At 35.0% G+C, this 21,557-nt stretch overlaps 7 protein-coding genes across 7 annotated transcripts; 1 reads left to right on the top strand and 6 right to left on the bottom strand. All coding sequences in view use genetic code 12, as the record gives it.

Moving 5' to 3' along the window:
- Nucleotides 1-5: 5 nt before the first annotated feature.
- On the bottom strand, nt 6-1,538 carry TRP3 (bifunctional anthranilate synthase/indole-3-glycerol-phosphate synthase; the record flags this gene model as incomplete). Its single annotated transcript, XM_007375533.1, has 1 exon — nt 6-1,538. The coding sequence occupies one exon, from the start codon at nt 1,536-1,538 to the stop codon at nt 6-8; it is 1,533 nt and encodes a 510-aa protein (XP_007375595.1).
- A 303-nt stretch (nt 1,539-1,841) lies between these two features.
- SPAPADRAFT_139715 (S8 family peptidase) lies at nt 1,842-4,232 on the bottom strand (the record flags this gene model as incomplete). Its single annotated transcript, XM_007375532.1, has 1 exon — nt 1,842-4,232. One exon carries the CDS (start codon nt 4,230-4,232, stop codon nt 1,842-1,844), a length of 2,391 nt encoding a protein of 796 aa, XP_007375594.1.
- A 2,411-nt stretch (nt 4,233-6,643) lies between these two features.
- On the bottom strand, nt 6,644-9,022 carry SPAPADRAFT_50884 (S8 family peptidase; the record flags this gene model as incomplete). The annotated part of the gene is made up of 1 exon (XM_007375531.1): nt 6,644-9,022. The coding sequence occupies one exon, from the start codon at nt 9,020-9,022 to the stop codon at nt 6,644-6,646; it is 2,379 nt and encodes a 792-aa protein (XP_007375593.1).
- A 1,662-nt stretch (nt 9,023-10,684) lies between these two features.
- Nucleotides 10,685-13,564, bottom strand: MCD4 (mannose-ethanolamine phosphotransferase; the record flags this gene model as incomplete). Its single annotated transcript, XM_007375530.1, has 1 exon — nt 10,685-13,564. One exon carries the CDS (start codon nt 13,562-13,564, stop codon nt 10,685-10,687), a length of 2,880 nt encoding a protein of 959 aa, XP_007375592.1.
- Nucleotides 13,565-13,766: 202 nt separating this feature from the next.
- On the bottom strand, nt 13,767-14,722 carry SPAPADRAFT_61391 (uncharacterized protein; the record flags this gene model as incomplete). Its single annotated transcript, XM_007375529.1, has 1 exon — nt 13,767-14,722. One exon carries the CDS (start codon nt 14,469-14,471, stop codon nt 13,863-13,865), a length of 609 nt encoding a protein of 202 aa, XP_007375591.1.
- A 1,480-nt stretch (nt 14,723-16,202) lies between these two features.
- On the top strand, nt 16,203-18,996 carry SAC1 (phosphatidylinositol-3-phosphatase; the record flags this gene model as incomplete). Its single annotated transcript, XM_007375528.1, has 1 exon — nt 16,203-18,996. One exon carries the CDS (start codon nt 16,267-16,269, stop codon nt 18,094-18,096), a length of 1,830 nt encoding a protein of 609 aa, XP_007375590.1.
- Nucleotides 18,997-20,381: 1,385 nt separating this feature from the next.
- SPAPADRAFT_66942 (uncharacterized protein) lies at nt 20,382-21,487 on the bottom strand (the record flags this gene model as incomplete). The annotated part of the gene is made up of 1 exon (XM_007375527.1): nt 20,382-21,487. The coding sequence occupies one exon, from the start codon at nt 21,315-21,317 to the stop codon at nt 20,382-20,384; it is 936 nt and encodes a 311-aa protein (XP_007375589.1).
- Between the last annotated feature and the right edge of the window lie 70 nt (nt 21,488-21,557).

Genomic DNA, 21,557 nt, shown 5'->3' with positions numbered 1-21,557 from the left:
TACACTTAACAATTACATAAATCATGTAAGAATTCACCAGCTTTACCCTTTTCTTCAGCTCTCATTAAACTTTCACCAATTAAGAAACCATCGACATTATCTTCGTACTTGTATTTCTTGACGTCTTCAACAGTGGTGATTCCGGATAATGCCAATACTAAAACTTCACCCTTTCTTGGAGAGCTTTTTGCAGTATCAACTAATGAACTAGTGGTGTTTAAATCTACATCAAATGTGGTCAAGTTTCTATTGTTAACACCAATAATCAATGGGTCGTTCGTGTTACCATTGTTAGTTAACTTCAATGCTTGGCTTAATTCAGTAGAATTGTTAACTTCAACTAATGGAACCATTCCTAAAGACAACGAGTATTCGTACAATTCTTGTAATAACTGTTCATCTTCCAACATTTTAACAATTAATAAAACGGTGTCTGCACCAGCCAATCTTGCTTCTAAAATTTGATACTTTGAGAATATAAATTCCTTTCTTAAAACAGCTGGTCTCTTGTAAGTTTCACTGTCCGGTTTGTCAATAACTTTACGAATTAAAGTTAAATCATGCAATGAACCCTTGAACCAATTTGGTTCAGTCAATACGGAAATTGTCGAACATCCGTTATTAGCGTAGGTTAATGCTTGGACACCTGGATGTGCATTGATATTAATATTACCTTTTGAGGGAGAAGCTCTTTTAAATTCAGACAATATTGGTGTTTGTTTCTTGTTTTGGGTGTATTTAAGACGATCATAAAAATTAATTGCTGGTGGAGCAACACCCAAGGATAACTCTGTTTCCAATTGCTCAAAGGACTTACCCGGTAACTTTTCAATTTCTTGATAATCCAATTGTCTTTGCTTGTAAATCTTAGTCAAGATATTTTCAGACTTGCTTATATTATTTCCTTTTGTTATAGCATCATTTTCTTCCCAAGTTCCTCCATGGACACCCAACAAGTTGTCAATCATTAATTGTCCACATTCAGTTAAAATAGATTCAGGATGGAATTGCACACCTTCAATAGTATATTTCTTGTGTCTAACACCCATGATAACCTTTGGTGAAGTTTCAGTCATGGCGGTAACTTCTAAACACTCAGGCAAAGTTTTTTGAGAACCAGCTAAAGAATGATATCTGGTAACTGCAACCGATTGAGGAACATTTTCAAAGAATCCCTTACCATCATGACTAATTGTAGTAGTCTTACCATGAACAATTTCCCCAGCATATGACACATCACCTCCAAAGACATCAAAGATACATTCTTGACCCATACAAACCCCGAATATAGGTAATTTACCAGAAAAATGACGGATTACATCACTGGAAACACCAGAATCAGTTAATGGATGTCCTGGACCCGGAGATATAAAGATGATATCAGGATTAAGTTTTTCAATAGTTGGGATGTCAATTTTGTCATTACGGTAAACGTCAACTTTACCACATTTTGGTGATTGGTGTAAAAATTGATATAAATTCCAAGTAAAGGAATCATAATTATCAATCATCAACACATGTCTCTTGGATTCAGTCATTTTTAATGGTTGGGTACCTTTGCAGGTGAATATTTTCAAGATTGTTACTGCTAACAAATTTTTTTTTCAAATCCCAAGCGATCTTTTACTGACTCATTTGCGGGAAATGTTTTTTTTTTTGCAAGTTATTCCATTTTTGCAGTTTTGCGCAGCTGCTGCAAAATCAACTTATACAAAAGGCAATTAGGCGCTTTTGCTTACTATACAAATATAAATTTTATATATGGCTAATGTTACAACCGGTATTACTTTTCCTTTCGGCAATTTTCTATTAATTCAGGAATACCTCGGCGGCATTTTGATTCAACTAATTAAAATGAAGATGATGAAGAACGCGGCAAATGAGAAAGATATCGACGATAACACAGAAGACGAGGACGATAATACTGATGATGCTGATGGCGCTGATATTGCTGATGATAATATTAGTGTTGATGAAACTGATAACGATGATAATACCGATAATGTCGAAAACCTTGAAGATATTGACAGCCTTGAAGAGTTAGCCAGTCTTGTCGATGTTGGAAATATTGAAGATTTTGATAGTATTGTTATTGGTAATTTTGAAAATGTTGAGGTTGTTGATATCATTGATGCTGAAGAGGAATGATATTTTGGTGCTGTTACAGGCATGGATGTTGAGGTAGAAGTTGGGGATACTGATTGCGACATTGTCAGAGTTGAGCTTTTTAGTGTCAGTGACAAAACCGAGGATGGTGTTTCTGACATAGCAGAAACCTGTTCGTTCTTCAATTTCCTTCGCATCTCAGCATAATCAGCTTTTAAATCAAATTTGGTAGCTTTGCTAGCATCAATACTTTCACCAAAAATCCGCAATTGCCAATCAACAAAAGTGATAGAAGTCTCACCATACACTTCTACTTTCCATTCACCTACGCCAGATTCACCCCAATGAGCTACCGACATGAACTGCCAATCAAGAAATCCAGACATTGATGCATCTAGTGGTCTATATGTTGCCAAATAACTAACCACACCGTGTGGTGAGGTTAACTTCATTCCAACTTTTCCTCTGTAAGTAGCTCTGATATTAGTCTTAACAGTGATGTGTTCCACTCGTGCAACATTCATCAACTTCAAATCTTCCTCTGTTACTACCACGCTAGATTTTATAACTTCATTGAGGGATGTGACGGCTTTCTGAACTTCTATTACGTCAGAATAGTACCATGCTTGAGGTTTCACATTTTTCCAGGTTTCTGCTAAATGCACCAATTTAGTAGCATCCAATTTTCCATACCCATATTGATGAGAATACTTTCTTCCTATAGATGTAATTTGATAGATTCCATCATCTTCATTTACGGGAACAGCAGACAACACGTTTATATATTGAATATCACGCCAGGTGAGTTCGGGATTCACAGAAAGAGCAAGGGCATAAATTCCGCTGGCTAATGGTGCTGCCGCTGAAGTTCCTCCATGGTCTGCTTCTGTACATTTCTTATTAAGATCGGTAGTGTGGATGTGCTCACCTGATCCCGAAGAATATGTAACCACCATGAGAGCTGAACATGTTTCCGAATATGGCGCGTATTGGTCTTGAAAATCAATAGCTCCTACCGTAATTGTATATATTGAATTTGCATACCCATCAAAATTACATGAATCACCATATCTACCCCCATTACCCAGAGCAAACACATATAATGCTCCTTTAGAATCACGCCCTTCAATGATACCTTTCAACATTGCCTTTTTAACAACTGGGTGAGGTTCAGAAAGAGTTTTCCCATCGTCGATAGGACCCCAAGAACAGGAATAAATATCGTTTGTATCCAATCCATATACCATTGCAGATGCTTCATCGGCATTGGTTAACCTGCCTGAAAGAATTCTAATTCCACTAACCTGGGATTTAAAAGCAACGCCAAGGCCACAAAAGTCATTTTTGACAGCTGCCACTTCACCAGCACATCTAGTTCCATGATAATCGTCTGGGTGGCGAGGAAGTGGTAAGTCACTATTATCATTAAAGTCCCAAGATCCTTCGGAATTGAAGTTATCATGTAAATCATCACTTGTAATGTCGAGTCCATCGTCAACCACAGCAATAACTACTCCTTTTCCGAATTTACCTTCTAACCATATATCAGCAACATTGATGTCATTTCCAGGATGGAAAGTGTTAATCAAGTGCCATTGTCTTTCAAACATCGGGTCTTTGATTTCTAGCCGTTTTGTGACCTCTTCTAGTTTCTGTTTAACCAACTCGATCTGTGGTCTGTTTTTAGCTTCACTGCTAGATTCTATGTCGTGCGTATCGACGGGAACAGATTCCCTTTTAACTAATCTCTTGGGGGGAAGTAAATGAATCGATTTCAACGCATCATTGCTCATAAAATCGTCATATACATCTTCAAACCCAACATCGCGCTTCATCAATGGTTGAACATCTTCTGTAGAGTGCTCTGAATTCAAGTTTCCAAGGAATGTATTATGAGGATGCGACTTGTTAATCTTGAACACATAATAATTATCTAATGGCAACTGATGGTCAAACGTATAGTGCAGCTTGTATTTCTCAATGAATTCAATCAATGGCTTCTGACTGGTGGTTGTATCTAATTCTACAAGAAAATAGTTGTTATTTTCATAATCTCTGGGTGGCAATTGCTTCTGGAATGATAATGCAATCAAAGATACGGCAGCCAATAAACTAAAAACTAACATTGGTATAAGGGACAAGGTGGTGTACAGTTATTCATTATTTGAATACCAGATAGGCTGGCTAGTGGTAATTTATACTCATAATATTGAAAACTAACTGTAATAAAACCATTTCTATTTTGATTAATATATGTTAGTTTTAGGAAATTTCATGGAAATGATAAGACGAGTTGCATGACATAAGGTTTTAGTCAATAGCTACCAGAATGTATTAGCTGTTAAATCTTTTAGTTTTGCAGATCGCGTCAGGTACACTGCAAAGGCATTAAAGTTGATTCTTTATGGATACCTCTTCTTGGAAGTGGATAAGAACTTTGAAGGTGAGATTCAAACCATTACTTGTTGTCCCCTTATTCGATATACACTTTTGCTGTCGCAATTTTGACTTTCTCTATACGAATAGTTCATAAGTTTAGCCATGCAGCAAATAGATCATAGCTAACGAACATTTTACGGATTTTGCCAGTGCACCTAACCGGATGAAAAATTACTCGATTAGGAATGAATCAGTTTTATTCGATATTGGACTACTACCGCCAAAACCAGTGCTTCCAGCCCATTAGAAATTGATTCAGTCCTTCTCTGATATCAAAATGATATAATTTTAGCAATTTTTTTTTGAAGTTGCATATGAAACAAAGATTAATGATTTTCAGTTCTTTTCGATATTGCGGGGGGATGATCTAGAAAATAAGGAAGATCTGGTTTCACGTGACTGTGCCTCCTAACAAAATTTTCTACAATAGCTAGGATCTATAATCTCTAGTCTAAAACTAATATAAAACATGTTTTTAATATTGATATAAATTTACATAAGATCGTATGTGCTTGAACAGTTATAATGTGATGCTAAATTCTTTGGAGGTTTCCTTATTACCTGGTTTATAACATGATTTTTTTTCCTCTTACTTCACGCTGAGATAGATCTGATTCGGAATTGACAGGTTAGTGATAGCTGTAATAGCTTTGTTGTAGTATAGTAATGTCTAATTTCATCTTTTCTTTTAGAAAAAGTTCATTTTTCTAACTAAAGTCGGTGAGGGTTGACTCCATCGGTCCCGGGTAGTTAATTCCCGTCTGATTCTTTTGTATTGGCAGGTGGCCTTGGAATACATACTGGAACATCTCTTTTCTCTTTTAGAATTTGTACAGGGGCACTGGCGACGAGGGCCACGAGAAATAATATTGGTAATATTGAACGCATAATATAAATTGTAAATAATTTGGTTGGGATTGATCTAATACACAGGTGGTATAGGTGGACTTTGAGGTACTATTTATAATCCAAGGCAAATCTAATGACGTATGCTACACGTCTACTTCGAGCTACATTATGGGCGATAAGTCATGCATATTTTTTCAATATTATCAGGTCAATTTGCAGCTATTCTTTTATTTTTTTTTTTTCTTACTTAAGTTTTGCGTCGCACTTGAATTTTTGCGTGATCACATAATAAATCGTAGAATCCTCTCTATTATCCAGAAAAAATGACGTTCTGTAAGGGGAAAAAACGCCACTCACCTACTTAAATGAGACTATTTTTTAGGCGAACTAAATGACTATAAATTGCGCCTCGTTACTTGGAGTAGTGAGTAAAGGTTGCTGCATCTGCACTTTGTAGGCTGTAATATTTTTTGCTTAGATTTAGATTCCAGAAAAAGAAATCTGGCAAATCTGGAAAATCTGGAGGTTATCCACTGCTAGTAAAAGCTCGCTTGCCAAATGCCAAAACCAAGCAATGTTTAAATAGAAACTCAATATTTATAATTCAGAATTTGAATACAAAAATCTATAAAGTAACTTAAAGTGGTTTAGTATGCAAAAGTGATACACGCTCTTGATATATCATAGCATGTAAAAAATACTACAGTAAGTACTAACCTTTTACTTCTCCTCTGGGTGTCATGACATAAATTTAAAGTTTTGGATCAAATCCCTATATTCTATAGTTTAACATGATTTTTCTAACCATGTCCAAAATATTCGGAGAGTCAGGAACTAGATTCTACTCGGAAATAAGCTGAGAAATAATTCACTTATTTAAACTTCTTTTGGTTTTAATATTGACTTAACCTTCTTTCCGTTATTTTCTTCAATGTCATCTTTGATTGAACTGAACGATGAGAATTCTTAGAACAAGTCGAAATCTTATAGAGCTATAATGTTACATATTATACACGTTTGCAGTTTCCACAGCTGCAAAGAAAATATACAATGCTTTATTCGATGGTCTATAGCCATTGACAATGTCAAAGCCTTTCTTCTAGTACACCTATATGGAACGAGACAGCTCAAATATGGCTATTGGTGATCATTGAAGCTTCTTTCTATTTCTATTCTTGCAGCTTCCAGATAGTGAAGTGCTATTGTAGTTTTAGCTGTTAATTTGGATAAGATATTGTATCAGTTTGTCTTATCTTACAATAAAAAAGATAGTTAGGAAGATAGCAATTGCTAGTGATATTGATGTTAATACTGATAAAGATGACGGTTCCGATATTGATGATGATAATGTGAATGTTGGTGGTTCGGATATTGACGATGATAATATTGGTGTTGAAGATATTGCCAATGAAGATAATACTGATACTGTTGCTAATGTTGATAAGATTGATGACAGAGATAAAGCTGATGAGGATGAAGACAAAGATTTTGTTGCTGTTGTTGTGGGGGATGAGGATGAAAGTTCAGATGAAGATTGTTGGGAAGATTCAGTCGAAGGTTCAGGAAGAGGAGATTTTATAGATGATACGGGCAAAACTTCATATTCCAGTACTTTGAACGATGATGATATGTATTTAATCGTTTCTGTTGTGGAGCTTGATTTTGGCTGATCATTCGCGGGATTCTGGTTCTTCAATTCCCTTTGTACATCTGCGTAATCAGTTCTCAAACTAAATTTCGTGGTTTTACCAGCGTCAATACTCTCCCCAAAAAGTCGTAATTGCCAATCAACAAAGGTAATATCTGCCTCGCCAAATACTTCTACCTTCCACTCACCTACTCCAGATTCACCCCAATGAGCCACTGACATGAATGTCCAGTCACGAAATCCGGTGCTTGCGTCATCTAATTTTCTGAATGTTGCCAAATCACTAATAACACCCTCTGGGGAAATTAATCTCATTCCTACAGCTCCTCTATAACTGGACTTTATATTAACTTTAACTGCTGCATGTTCAACTCGTTCAAGGTTTGCCAACTTTAAATCTTCTTCGGATACAAAAACACTGGATTCAATTACTTTCTTATCATATGTAATAGTCTCGGTAACTATTATTAGATCAGAATAATACCATGCTTGTGGTTTCACATTTTTCCACTCCTCAGCAAAATGAACCATTTTGGTAGCGTCCAATTTTCCATACCCGTATTTAGGAGAGTACTTTCTTCCTATAGATGTAGTTTGATAGCTTCCATCGTCTTCATTGATAGGAACAGCAGTTAGAACAGTGATATATTGGACATCACGCCATGTAAGTTCAGGATTTGCCTCAAGAACAAGTGCATAAATTGCACTGGCTAATGGTGCTGCGGCAGAAGTTCCTCCGTGGTCCATGGAAGAACACTGCTGGTTGATATCGGTAGTATGAATGTATACACCTGATCCCGAAGAGTACGATACAACCATAAGGGCTGAGCATCCTTCTGAATAATCGGGATGCAGCCCCTTATAATCAATCGCACCCACTGTAATTGTGTATATCGAGTTTGTATAGCCATCAAAATTACATGAATCATCAAATTTAGCCCCATTACCCAGAGCAAACACATATAATGCTCCTTTAGAATCACGCCCTTCAATAACACCTTTCAATATTGCTTCTTTGACAATTGGGTGAGGTTCAGATAGAGTTTTTCCATTGTCGGTAGGACCCCAAGAACAGGAATAAATATCGTTTATGTCTAATCCGTAAACCATGGCGGCAGCTTCATCAGCATCAGTCAAACTTCCCGAAAGAATTCTAATTCCACTAACCTGAGATTTAAAAGCGACACCAATACCGCAAAAATTATTTTTGACAGCAGAAACTTCACCAGCACATTTAGTTCCATGCGAATCATCAAAAAGACGGGGTAAAGGTAACGGTGAATTATCATTAAAATCCCAAGATCCTTCAAAATTGAAGTTATCTCGTAAATCTTCACTAGTACTATCGAGCCCATCATCAACTACAGCTGTAACTATTCCTTCTCCAAATTTACCCTCGAGCCATAAGTCAGCAATGTTGATGTCGTTTCCAAGACTAATGGTATTGATTAAATGCCATTGGTGGCCAAAGGTTGGGTCGTTAATATTTAGTTTTGAGGCAACTTCTTCTAGCTTCTGTTTAGCAGGCTCTATTAGCTGATTTCTTCTAGCTCTGCTTATAGCATCTAGTTCAGCTGGGTCTACCTGAACTGGGCGTCGTTTTTGTAGTCGTTTTGGAGGAAGTAAATGAACCGACTTTAATGCGTGATTGTTTATAAAATCATTATAAAGATCATCGAACCCACTCTTGCGATTAAACAGGTGAGCAAAGTTGTTTGAGGCTAAATCGACAAGGAAGGAGTTGTGACGGTGTGTCTTATTTATCTTGAATACATAATAATTATCTATGGGTAATTGGTGATCAAATACATAATCCAGCTTATATTTTTTAATAAAATCAAGTAACGGTTTTTCACTGGAACTTGTATCTAATTCAACAAGAAAATAGTTGTTATGTTCATAATCTCTTTGTGGTAGTAATCGTCGTTGTAAAGATATTGAAATAAAATATAAAAGTAGTAATATGGTATACAATAACATGAATGAAATATGTGGATTGTTGAATCAATAATAAACATGCCACCCTCCTCTTATTTATAGTCACGAACCTACACCATCAACAATGAGACTACTTTACAAACTGATCATCATAATTTGGCTTACTAATCCTTGCCTGATACGTAAGTGGGATGGCTTGTGATAAAGTTTGCAATGATAATTAAATATATGCACTGAGTGTTAAATTTTCATCAGATGGGTGCAATTAACAATGGCCGTTGCAAGAATTCATATATGCTACAAAAGCCGTCGATTGTACTTCAACGGCTTTGCCTCACCATGTGGAAGATGTTTTTATCTGACCTGGATTTTCAAAGCATCTTTGTAGCCAACATTGGTAAAATGCTTGATGCAAATATATCATTTTGGTGCAAAAGTTCTTTTTCTGCCTGATCGCCTATAGTTTGACTTACTGGGTGGGCCAATTCATATAATTGGTTTCCTGTACTGCATATAAACATGTCTTTCGATATCTTTTTTGCAGTTTAGATTTACCTAACCTTATGAACACCATGGTATTGGTAGTCTCAAAAAAAGAATGATAGCCTGGTTTTTAATTTAAGTATATTTCTGGTAAGATGCATGGGAAAACTTCTATTAAATGGTAATTTTATGAAGCACTTGTTATTAAACAAAACCAGTCAAAGTTGAGAAAAGTATCGTTTAAAACATTGACTTTCTCCACTCAAATGATAGTGCTGGATTCAGTTCCAAAAAGCCGAACAGTGATACAGTAGAATTTCTATTCAAAGCTAGAGTTAGATTTTTGGAACAAGATAAATAGTTTATAGATTGATGTGGTATAGTAGTATCTGTTGTTCCAAATATGTTGTACCTGTGGGATTTCTCAGGAATATCTGTAAAAATTTGCAGAAACTTATAAAACTTTTTATAAACCTTGTCACTGTAGAGTTCGATGCTCTCCGACAAATCTACAACAAATGGACCAAAGAATAATCGCTAGAGTAAGGATTAATAGATACTGATATTCAGAAACTGTACTCTCAGTTCCAATTATTTTTTTTTTACCTTAAATCTGGGGAACTAAAAACAATATATTTAAATTATATTATACCCTTCGCGCCTATATGGAAGTTAAACCCAGGGAACGTTGTGCATACTCGTATAGTTTGTTAGCTTCTGTCGCAGTTGGAATGTATCTCTTTCGTCTTTTGGTATTGGCAGATGAGAATTAAGCAGTGAAGATAAGAGTGAATGTATGTAAATTGTAAAAGAATCATACTTATGCAAAAGCGAAAGTTTAGATCAGGGCTCAGAATAAACCTAGGGTCATGTTTATTTTTCATTTATTATCAGGTCATATTTTGCAGCTAATCTTTTTTTTTTTTTTTTGGAACCATTATCAATCTTGCACGATCATTGAATTAGTTGCTTTCCCGAAAAGGCATCACAAGAAAAGGTTATTATCACAGTTTTTAGATTTATCTTTCAAACAAAATATTATAGATCATCACTACAGATCTACAATTACGATGAAAAGATGTAAAACTGAATCAGATTTTCAAACTAAAGACTGGAGGTTAGTCTTGCAAATAACGATGATGAATTAATTAGTCAATATTAGTTTGAAGCTTCAAATTCTTACACAAAGGTTTATTTAACAGTCTATAACGGTATACTTATTTACTCTTGTTTTTTGGACACATCCACACGTTCATATTTTACACCTTTTAAAACCAACGAACTGAATAACTCTAAAATCAACATAAACAACGAGGATAATATTGCCAAACAATAATTTGAAATACTAACCCCAATATCTAACCAACTTCCTTCAGTTCTAACCAAGAAGAAGAAATTCAACGATAGGAAATCACTAGTTGAAATAATTAAACTTGAAATTGTAAATTTTTCGATTTCTAACTGATGATTCATTATTCCAAGACATGTAGATAATAAAACATATGGAATGATCAATTTTAACATCAATAATGCCCCCATTGAGAATGGATCAAAGATAGGAATCAACCGGTACACTGAATCCAAAGAAAATGACGAAATCAGTGCAACATTACCAATACCAAAAAATGCAATTTGTAAAAAGAAGAAACCAATGATTGCAATTCTAATAACTTGTAACCAGTAACCTTCAGGTAACCTACCTGTTTCTTTTTGAGATTTAACAATAGATTCATGAGGGATTTTAAGCGATTCTTCAATAGTCAACCACTGCAATAAAACTAAAGAAAATCCCACATAGAACAATACTTCAAATGAAATGGCAAGGATAATAAATGTAGGCGTAAATGTTAAAAATATAATCAACAACCTTAATTCATAGTCTGTTGAAGGGGCTGTTGAGTGTAAAATTGGTAATACAAGAATAGAAACAATAAAGGTAATCCACCCAAGTATTTGCGACAAAAGCGGTAACCCATCCCTTGCTTGCAATGAAATAACCGAAACATTGGTAGCATACAACATTATAGGAATTGCTAGAATTTGATACCAAATTAATTTCCTTTGAATATAATCAACTTCTTTATTAACAAAAACTTTTTTTGCTCCCATAATTGCAACAACAAATGACAATATTCCACCAATGTTAATTTGAGTCAAACTTTCAACCTTAACCGGGTTGGAATTTGTGAAAAAACACATAAAGAAACAACTTGCAAACCATGAAATTTTTAATTTATTATTTATCAAATTGGAACCGTTGACAGCCAATGGATATAACCCAACTAACACAAATATAACAGAAAATATAAATCTTTGGAAAAACCCGTAGGCAATTGCTTCATACATTCCAATAAATATAACAACAAGAACAATTCTGGTGAAACTCGAAATACCATGTAAGAAGATATCTACCCCTTGTTTAAAATACTCCTGCTCATCTAAAATAGTGTACCAGAAATATAATGGGAACCAAGTGTACATATAATAATTAATTGGAGAATTTTGATAGTATAACAAATAGTTAATCAGGGCAGAAATAGCAACAAATATTCCAATTAAAATATATGATGATTTCAGTTTATACTTTTCCAAATCCAGTTCGTTCAAAATGAATAATTTTAAAAAGATATTAAATGAATAAAGAATCCATCCAAAAAATCCTAATGTGACAATTGAACGAAGTAATGCCCAATTATAAGTTTGTAAATATGTCAACCCTTCTAAAGCTTTCTTCATCAATTCTTCAGCGAGAGAAATTGCTTGATGTTCAATTTCAATTTTTAAATCTTGAGCTAAATCTTGATTTAAGGTTTCTATCAACTTTTCAATTTCACTAGTATAGTTTGTAATTGGTTTTTCTTCGAATGGATTGAATGGTTTAAACTTAAATTGATGATCTTGTACTTCATCCTGCTTAACAATGTATTGTTCAACAATTGCTAATGCATTGGCATATAATGCCTTAATTTTAGTAGATTGAGTTGCATCTAAATAACCCAAAGGCAATTCTCCAACTGAATTTGCAGGGTATTGTGCCCCAATTAAATATGCCATAAGTGAGGCAATATCGGCTTGATTAACATCAAATCTTCCTAAATGATCAAAATCCCAAGTATTGAAATAATCTTTCTCAAATCCACTATTAATTGGATCTTGTATGACAGCTTGCAGTTCAGGTAAATCCGTTAATTTCTTTGGCTTATTTATCCCTGCTCCCCATGCAATTAATGGAGTACGTGTATTATCAGGATGTCCATCACCGTGAGATCCAAAATCACTCATACCATGGTCTGCAGTAAAGATAAACGCAGTTTGATCATCACCAAAGAATTCGTTGATTTTAGGAACCAATTCGGCAAGTTTCGTATCAATATATTCAATATTATCATAATATTCTGCCGAATATGGACGATATGCATGCCCAGCAGTATCACAACCTAGTAAATGTAAAAAGAAGACATTTCCATCTTGATGTAATTCATCATGTAAAGTTTGATTAACTGTCAGATTGGCTAATAAGTCGTCAAAATGTTTAAACACAAATGAGTCTAATTCAATTGAACTTTGAGTGAAATCTTCAAATTCATGCCCATACATACACACATCAATTCTGCCCGGTACAACACCATCACCATATGCAAACATTGGCAAGATATCGGGAGAACCAAATGAATAAGTATGTTTGGATTGATTAAAGAATGAATCGAAATTCACGGGATTCTCTTTCCAACCCTTGGTAACAGCGGAGACATCTTCATAGAAACCTGCAATCATGGCCACATGCCCCGGTCTTGATTCCGTTGGCATTCTAGTCTTTGAAATTCCCCAGGTACCATTATTTTGAACAATTCCACGTAAATAAGGAGCCAAGTACTTATCTTCACCTGTCTTTGGGTGGGTTAACTTTTGAAAAGTTTTGTCAGCACGTAATCCATCACCAACTATAAGGAATAATCTTTTGGCAGGTGGAGTTTCAGTTGACAAATGGTGATTCATACCGTGAACCAACGGCAGAACAAAATAAATGTCAAATATTGACCATAGGTATAAGAAATGGAATAATACCCCTATAAATACAAGTAATTGTCTGTTCTTATTCATTGTTGGGGAGTAATTTACTGGTAGATCAACGTTGACACGTTTGGTTGTAAATATTATACACGAAAAAACAACTATTGGGAATGTCGTATTTTTTTTTTTGCGCGGGATTTGGCACCACCAAGGTTGGAAACACGTAAATAATGTCGCTATATATGACATTTGTTATATTTACTTGATTGGGTATCACATACTACAATTATTGAAAAGATGTATTGTATTATTCGACTTAGGAATAGTTCTATGTATCTACATTTGAAGAAAAATCCTCTTACTTTTAATGACTGCTATATATATATATTTATACTTTCCCATATGTATCCAGTTTTATCATTCTCATCCAATCACAGTTTTGTTTATAAACACACATGGTATTAGTGAATACCCGAAGTGCTTCCGTAAACTCTCTATTAACTTCCAAATCACGTTGAAGACATCTTGTATAAACATCCATATTCTCATTTGTATTGATCAAATCAAAATGTTCAACATCTCTATTTGTTCGTTCAATTTGATACTGGACAATTAACCTTTTATACTCTAGGAATTCTTCTTGATACCTCTTTATTGAATTGATGTATTGTTGCCATCCATGTGCACTTATCTGGGGATCTAGTACTGGATTTGGTGGATTTGGCGGCGAGAATGAATGAACGGCAGGTGAAGCATGCAAATCAAGCATTGTTAATTTGGTGGTTTTAGGTACATGGGCATGAATTGTCGTTTTATTTAATGGAGTGTGTAAGGTTTCCGCTTTGGAAGATCCATCGGAATATTCTGCTGCTGGTCGTTTCTTGGAACTTTTCAAGGTGGACTTCCCCTGGACTTTTTGATGAGGTAAACTGTTTAGTAAATCACTGAAATCCAAGGTTTCTATATTATCACCAAGGTTTCTTTCCAAGTCATCCATATCAAATGATGGTTTAAATCGTTTATTTCCCAGTTTAATATCGGTAGTAGTGTCGGGTGCTCTGTTTGGAGTACTTGGAGGATTAAGCTTTGAACGCTTGGGTGATCCAGATCTATTATAATGTTTTGGTTTAGGTTTAGGGGGTATATTTAATTCAGCATCCAAGTATTCATAAAGCTTGTTGACCGTATTTTGGGTTTTAACTTCATCACTACTATCCTCATCTTCTTCATTTATCTGAGGTGTGGAATACTCACTGGCTTCGTCAGACAAAGACACATATTCAGGGGGTTGGTTATTCTCCAGTATATCGAAAGATTGGTCAATATCATCCTCCAGATACTGTTGTTCAGATTCATCTCCCAGGGATAATTCATCTTCAACAACAATTGGATCACTTGAGGTACCAAATGAAGATTCTGGAGTTTTCTGGTGACCATTTCTATATTGACTATCCAATGGATCTTCCATTGCATACCTAAGACCTTCTTGTTTGGCCTGGTTATAGATTGCTTCCTTTTTTGCTGACTCATACATTTGTGCCAACCTTTCTCGTTCTTGCAGTTTTTGCCTTTTCTCATAAGCTCCTTTTTCAAAATCACTTTGTATGTCCCGCTTCTTCTGTTCTTGTCGACGTTGTAGTTCTTCGAAATCTGCTTGTCTTCGTAGCTTCTCTTCTTGCTGCTTCCTAAATTCCTCAGCTTGCTGCTGCCTCTTTTTGAACTCTCGCTCTCGCATCGCTTCTTCAGCCCTGGCACGTTCCAACATCTCTCTTCGCAATCTTTCTGCTTCGGCAGCAGCCTGTTCTGCTGCTTTTTTTTGAAAGTCGTTTATATTGTCATAATAATGAAAATATGAGTAGCCACCATACTTGTTGCTCAGCCGTGTGGAAGAAGTAGTAAATTGGAAATTTTGAAACGAATCAGAAGCGGAACTCGATTGATTGTTGTTATTGATATTCTCCTTCTGCTCCTTAAGTGTCTCGTAAGCTTGCTTTATTTTAATAAACAATTCATGATGATTTTTATCGGGTGTTTTATCTGGGTGATACTTTAGGGATAACTTCTTGTACGCTTTTTTGACTTCCTCTATAGATGCTGTGGGTGGCAACCCTAGTACCTGATAATGTGGCTGTAGTGATGTGCTTGATGACATCTAATATGAATATTTGAATGTAAGTTACTAATTTGTAATATAGGAATGAGACCAGCAGCCAAAAGTTATGATTTGGAGTGATATTTTTCTTGCGATAAAATATAATCAACACAATTGGTAGCTGCAGTTTTCAAGCAACAACCAGATTGATAAGCTGACCTGGGTGGCACCTTAAGGTATTGTGCATCAAGAAGGTGCAGAATGAAAGTGAAATTAGAATGTTTATATCGGGGAAGAACATGTTTGGGTAATTTCCAGTATTCAAAACCCAGGCGGGGGGGAGAGTTGGATTGCGGACTTGAAGCTAGTCAAAAACTTAATTAATTTCTCTGCAGTTAGTAGCACTAGCAACAGCACAACCATATTCGTCAACAACTTTCACTGGCAACATTTAGGACTAAGGTACGTTATTGGTTGATACTTCTTGCATTTCCAAGTTTACAGTGCTCAAACGAAACATGAAGATTCTTACACAGCCCATTTGACTCAGAATCACGTGCGGTGCGTAAGATTTCGATTTACCGCTTAGGGAAAAACGGTAAAAATCAAAAATCAAAATAATATTTGACAACAGCCAACATTTCACCACTTGTTCATTAGCATCAATCGAAACGTAGTTGATTAAGCTAGGCTGGTAAATATGACATTCACTCATTCTGTATCTGCTGATGGTAGTCATATCTTCCAGAACCTTAATACTTCAAACTACCTTCTCCTTACCAGTGACGGTAGTATCGAAGTTTCCCAGACCATCCCTTCAATTTATGACTCCAAATTGTCAACCGGAAACCATTCAATTTCTTGTATTATCGGAGTCATCAAACTCAAGATTAGTTCATATGTTATAATTTCTGATCAACATACAATCACTGGTTCCATCTTAGGTAACGAAATTGCTAAAGTGGAATCATACAAGATTTTACCCTTGGGAAATAATCAATTTGCTAAATCAAATGCCGAAGAAGCTGAATATTTGAAATTGTTGAATCAGCATTTATCCAATGCTACATTATATTTTTCAATTGACAACAAGTACGATGTTACCAATTCTCTTCAGCGCCAATATACTACTGCTAATTTACAACCTGATCCAAGATTTATGTGGAACAAATTCTTATCAACTAGTTTGATTGAAAATGGTGCTAATGAGTTTGTTACTCCTTTGATCTATGGGTATTTCAAATCTCATTCAGCTACTTTCAACGGACCTCATTTGTTGGACTTTGCGTTGTTAACTCGTAGAGCTAATTCTAGAGCAGGTACCAGATATTTCAGAAGAGGTATTGATACTAATGGTAATGTTGCGAATTTCAATGAAACTGAACAGATTTTCACTGCTGCTGATAACCATGTTTATTCCTTTTTACAGACCAGAGGGTCGGTTCCTGTTTACTGGGGAGAAATTAACAACTTAAAGTATAAACCAAATTTAGTAATTTCTTCAAAGCCTGCCTTGCTTGCGACTGAAAAACATTTCACAGAACAAGTTGAATTGTATGGTGATAATTACTTGGTTAACTTGGTCAACCAAAAGGGTTATGAGTTGCCAGTTAAACAATCTTACGAAGCTGCTGTTGATAATTTGCCTGAACATTTAGCCAAGCATATTAACTATATCTATTTTGATTTCCATCATGAATGTAAGGGTATGAGATATGATAGAATTAATTTATTGTTGGAAAGATTGATTCAATTAGGTTATACCAGTGATAACTACTTTTCTTATGATTTAGCTGAAAACAAAATCCTTTCTGTGCAAAACAAGATCGTTAGAACAAATTGTATGGATTGTTTAGATAGAACCAATGTTGTTCAAGGTGAATTAGCGAGATGGGTTTTACAAAACCAGTTCATTAAACTGGGATATATTGAAAAGGATACTTTGGTTACTTGGAATAAAATTGACCCCAAATTTAATCTTTTCTTCCAAAATTTCTGGGCAGATAATGCCGATGCAGTTTCATGTGCATATTCTGGAACTGGTGCCTTAAAAACTGATTTTACAAGGTTAGGTAAAAGAACTTATAAAGGTGCTTTGAATGATCTTTCCAATTCGATAACAAGATATTATAAGAATAATTTAAAGGATGGAAGTAGACAAGATTCTTATGACTTGTTTTTAGGTAATTACAAGCCTTTTCAAGATTCTATAAATTCACCATTTATAGATAGAAGACCAGATTACATTCAATTGTTGCCTTATTTAATGGGTACTTCATTATTGGTATTATTAACAATTATATATTATCCAAGAGGTTCAATCTTTGATTTTAAGAATTTGGTTATAATTGGTGCATGTCTCTATTTAAATGCAAGAGGGTTGTTCTATATGTTGAAAGATGGATATCAATTTGTTGATTGGCCAAAGTTGAGTTCTTTAGACTTTTTGGAAAAGGAAGAAATTGGTAATGGATCAATTAAATATAGAGAAACTGAACATTTCAAGTCCGTGGGAAAGAAGAAGAATTAGAGTTGTTTTATTTTTTTTTTTAATTTGTTTTATATTTGTTTATATGTTTGATTTTAGAGTAACCCATTATGAACTGTAACCAAATATTGGAAAGATAAACTCAGCAAGCAACTTTAAGCTCAAATTAGAAGTACCTTGCATCTTGTCGTTTGTCTGTTTCTTGGATTCATATGGTGGTGGCTGAGATTCCAGATTCACATCACTTTGTTTGGACAAATATTTCCAACATTGGCTCGCATTTTGCAACCAATCTTCAATTGAAATTTTAAACTGACATCGACTTGTGACCAATTGATGACTCATTAGATTCTGTCGGAGGGTTCCAATATCTGTTATGTATCTCTGTGTACTTATATTATGAAATTCAAGAACAAAAAATTTATCTAGCTTGATCGTGTTTGCACATTCTTTCCACATATTATTAACAAGAGTTTTAGTAGGTTGATAGTTATATTCTTCATCTCTAAGGACCACTATCAAAAGTGCTCGATGATCATGGCAGTTTAGTTTGTCAATCCTCAGTTTACCAAATAAATCTAGGCAATTTTTGAATAGTGTTTTTAGTTCCAAATCAAAATCTTCAGTTGAAATCTTAGAAATTATGAAGACATCAGACATACAAGCTTTAAATAACTCAGTTTTCTGGAAATTTTTATCTTTATGATGTTCGCCCACTTTTGATGCTAACAATATAAATCTAAAGTCTGAGCCATTGTAATTTCTAGTAGCATCAGTTATGCTCCCCCAAATTTCACCTCCTTGAACTTCATTAAGATCACATTTTGGAAATGCTGATCCAAATATAGCATCTAATAGGTTTGGTTCTTCTAGATTCATTCGTCCAACCAAACTAATAGTGCAATAATTATTGGAGTGTTTATATCTTCTGGACAATAATTTACTTTTTGCTCCGTCTGGAATTATTGGGAATGCTGGTTTTCTTGATTGAATGCCTACCCATCTTGACATTATGTAACCACACTATGATTTTATGCTTGTGAAATTAACAATAATCTTCCTGCACTATTATGGATGGAGTTTTAAATTTATAAATAAATGCAAACTTGCATATCAAATTTCTTGCATTGAAGTTATTGTGTTTGTTATAGGTATATCCAAAAATTAGAAATGAAGGAAATGCTTTGTCTGCGGGAATGTAATCTAGCTTCTATTATTAAAATCTTCATTGGGAAGGTTTCCCAAAAAGAAAATCATACTTCAACTTACAAACGTTCTATATTGTTCTAAGAACCATTTATCTTATTTGTCTATGAAATTTATACTTCAAATCAAATCAGTAATTATTGACATTTATAGAACTAACCAGAATAGTTAAGTACGCCTTTCACGCTTATTCTCCATAGAAGTATTGAAATTAAGCAGTATATTAACTAACGACTATTTATCGTAGCCAAAATTGGCAAATTTAAAGTAGTTGCCAGCATGGCTTAATTTTCTGGAGTAACCATTGACTTGTGTTTCTCCTTAAAAGTGATCAGTGTCCCATTGTTAACTTCTTTACCGAGAAAACATCTTGTAATAGCACCAGTACCAAGAAAGTCTTATACAACTCGGTATTTGAAATTGATCCGATCTCCTTGTATTATATTTAGATATAAATTCCACACCCTTTTCTGAATCATAAAAGTTTTCTAGTCCATCAGCTATGGTAAGCCAAGTTCCTTCATTCTTTGGATCACCTTCAAACTTGGAATTTGGAAACTTAGTTTTGAAAATGATTTACCAGAATTTTGGCCATTCTGACTCCATTGCTCCCAATAAACTTATATCATGGTAAGTTTTGCACTAATCAATATCTTGTGGTATTGGCATAGTTCTTATATCTTTGTAATGAGTATTTCTTTAGAGAATTGGTTGGATAATCTTTTCCTCAAACTCTGTTGTCGCCTTTTCCTTAATCTGCTGTTCCTCTTCTTTACACTGTTTGAGACTCGATTTTTTAATCTATTCAAATAATTTCATGTTATGAAATAAATTCTTGAAGCTTAATTAGTTATAGAAAATAGTTTGAGCGTTTAATAAATAATTTCTGGCTTAACTACAGTAGAGGTTATGGTCAACTTTCAGAATGGAAAATGCAAGAGTTTGTTAGATTTTGGTTTGTTCATACCTACGATATCGTTGCCTATGTATCAAGCTATTACCTACATAAAACGATTCTGCATCTAAGAACATTCAGCTTTTCATATCTCTGTTTAATTTGGCTCTTTTTGTGCCTACAAACTTGCTCTGAATTCAATTAACTGTGAATTAAATTTTTCACTTTAATGACCATCTGACCGGAATCCTAAAATAGCAAAACTAAATTCGGCAATCAGTTTTTCAGTCCGACTAAGTGGTACATCTTTTCTAGTCTGTTCCTGGGATTCATACGGAGGTGGAGTTGTTGATAAATATTCCCAGCATTTGCTAGCATTTTGCAACCATTCCGCAAAGGGAATTTTAAACTCGCATTGATTGGCCCGCAAAAACTGATTCACCATTAGACAGGATTTTATCGTATCTATGTCCTTCATATAGTTTGTTGGACTTATTGTATGAGACTGGATGACAAAGTAATTGTCGAAATCAGAGGTGTTATAGATCTCTTTCCAGATATCTCTGACTTTGGATTCAAAGGCATCGATGTCATATATGTTTCTATACCTAGAGCGATGGACAACCAACAACAATGCCCGATGGTCATGACAGTTATACTTATCAATTCTCAGTTGACCAAATAATACAAGCGTGTTCTTGAAGAATACCTTGAGTTCGTTCCAGCAAAACTCATTCTCGGAGTTACTTGAAAATATATAGACATCAGCAACACAAGCTTTAAACAACTCGGCATTCTCATTGAACTTATCTTTGAATCTGCAATTGTTCCATGTGGAAACCACCCCGGCAAACCTCCGTTCTGGTGACCGAGCAAATGGTTCCGTGATACTAACCCAGATACCACCATCTGACCCTTCTGGATTGAGCAAGTCTCGATTGGGAAATGAGGTCATGAAGAGGACATCCAAAAGGTTGGATCCCTCGGGGGTTAATTTTCCAATCAAGCTGATAGTGTGATAATTCCTACACTGGTTTACTTTTCGAGAAAGCGACACTTTGGGGAACTTGCGGCAGTGGGATACTATCTGGAACGCTGATTTACGGAGACGTTTCCGTTTACCAGCAGATTGAAGCTGGGCAATTACACTACCCAAGGCCATAACTTATTGTACAAGAAATAAAGATGAAGAATAAATTCTTGAATTGTCTGAAAATTCATCCACAAGATTGGATTTTAAGGATGCACATGTTCATGCATATCAATTGGTTTTAGGAAGTTATAAGAAATTAACAAGTCTATACATAAACTCTAAGGAAAACTTACAATCAGCAATATTGCAAACTTGATGTAAATACTTCACTCTCTTACCTCATACATAAAGATTCAAGTGTGTGTGTGT

Source organism: Spathaspora passalidarum (assembly GCF_000223485.1).
Source record: "Spathaspora passalidarum NRRL Y-27907 unplaced genomic scaffold SPAPAscaffold_4, whole genome shotgun sequence".
NCBI classification, from domain to species: Eukaryota; Fungi; Ascomycota; class Pichiomycetes; order Serinales; family Debaryomycetaceae; genus Spathaspora; species Spathaspora passalidarum.
Note: the sequence above shows the minus strand (reverse complement) of the source record. Positions and strands in the feature narration are given on the sequence as shown.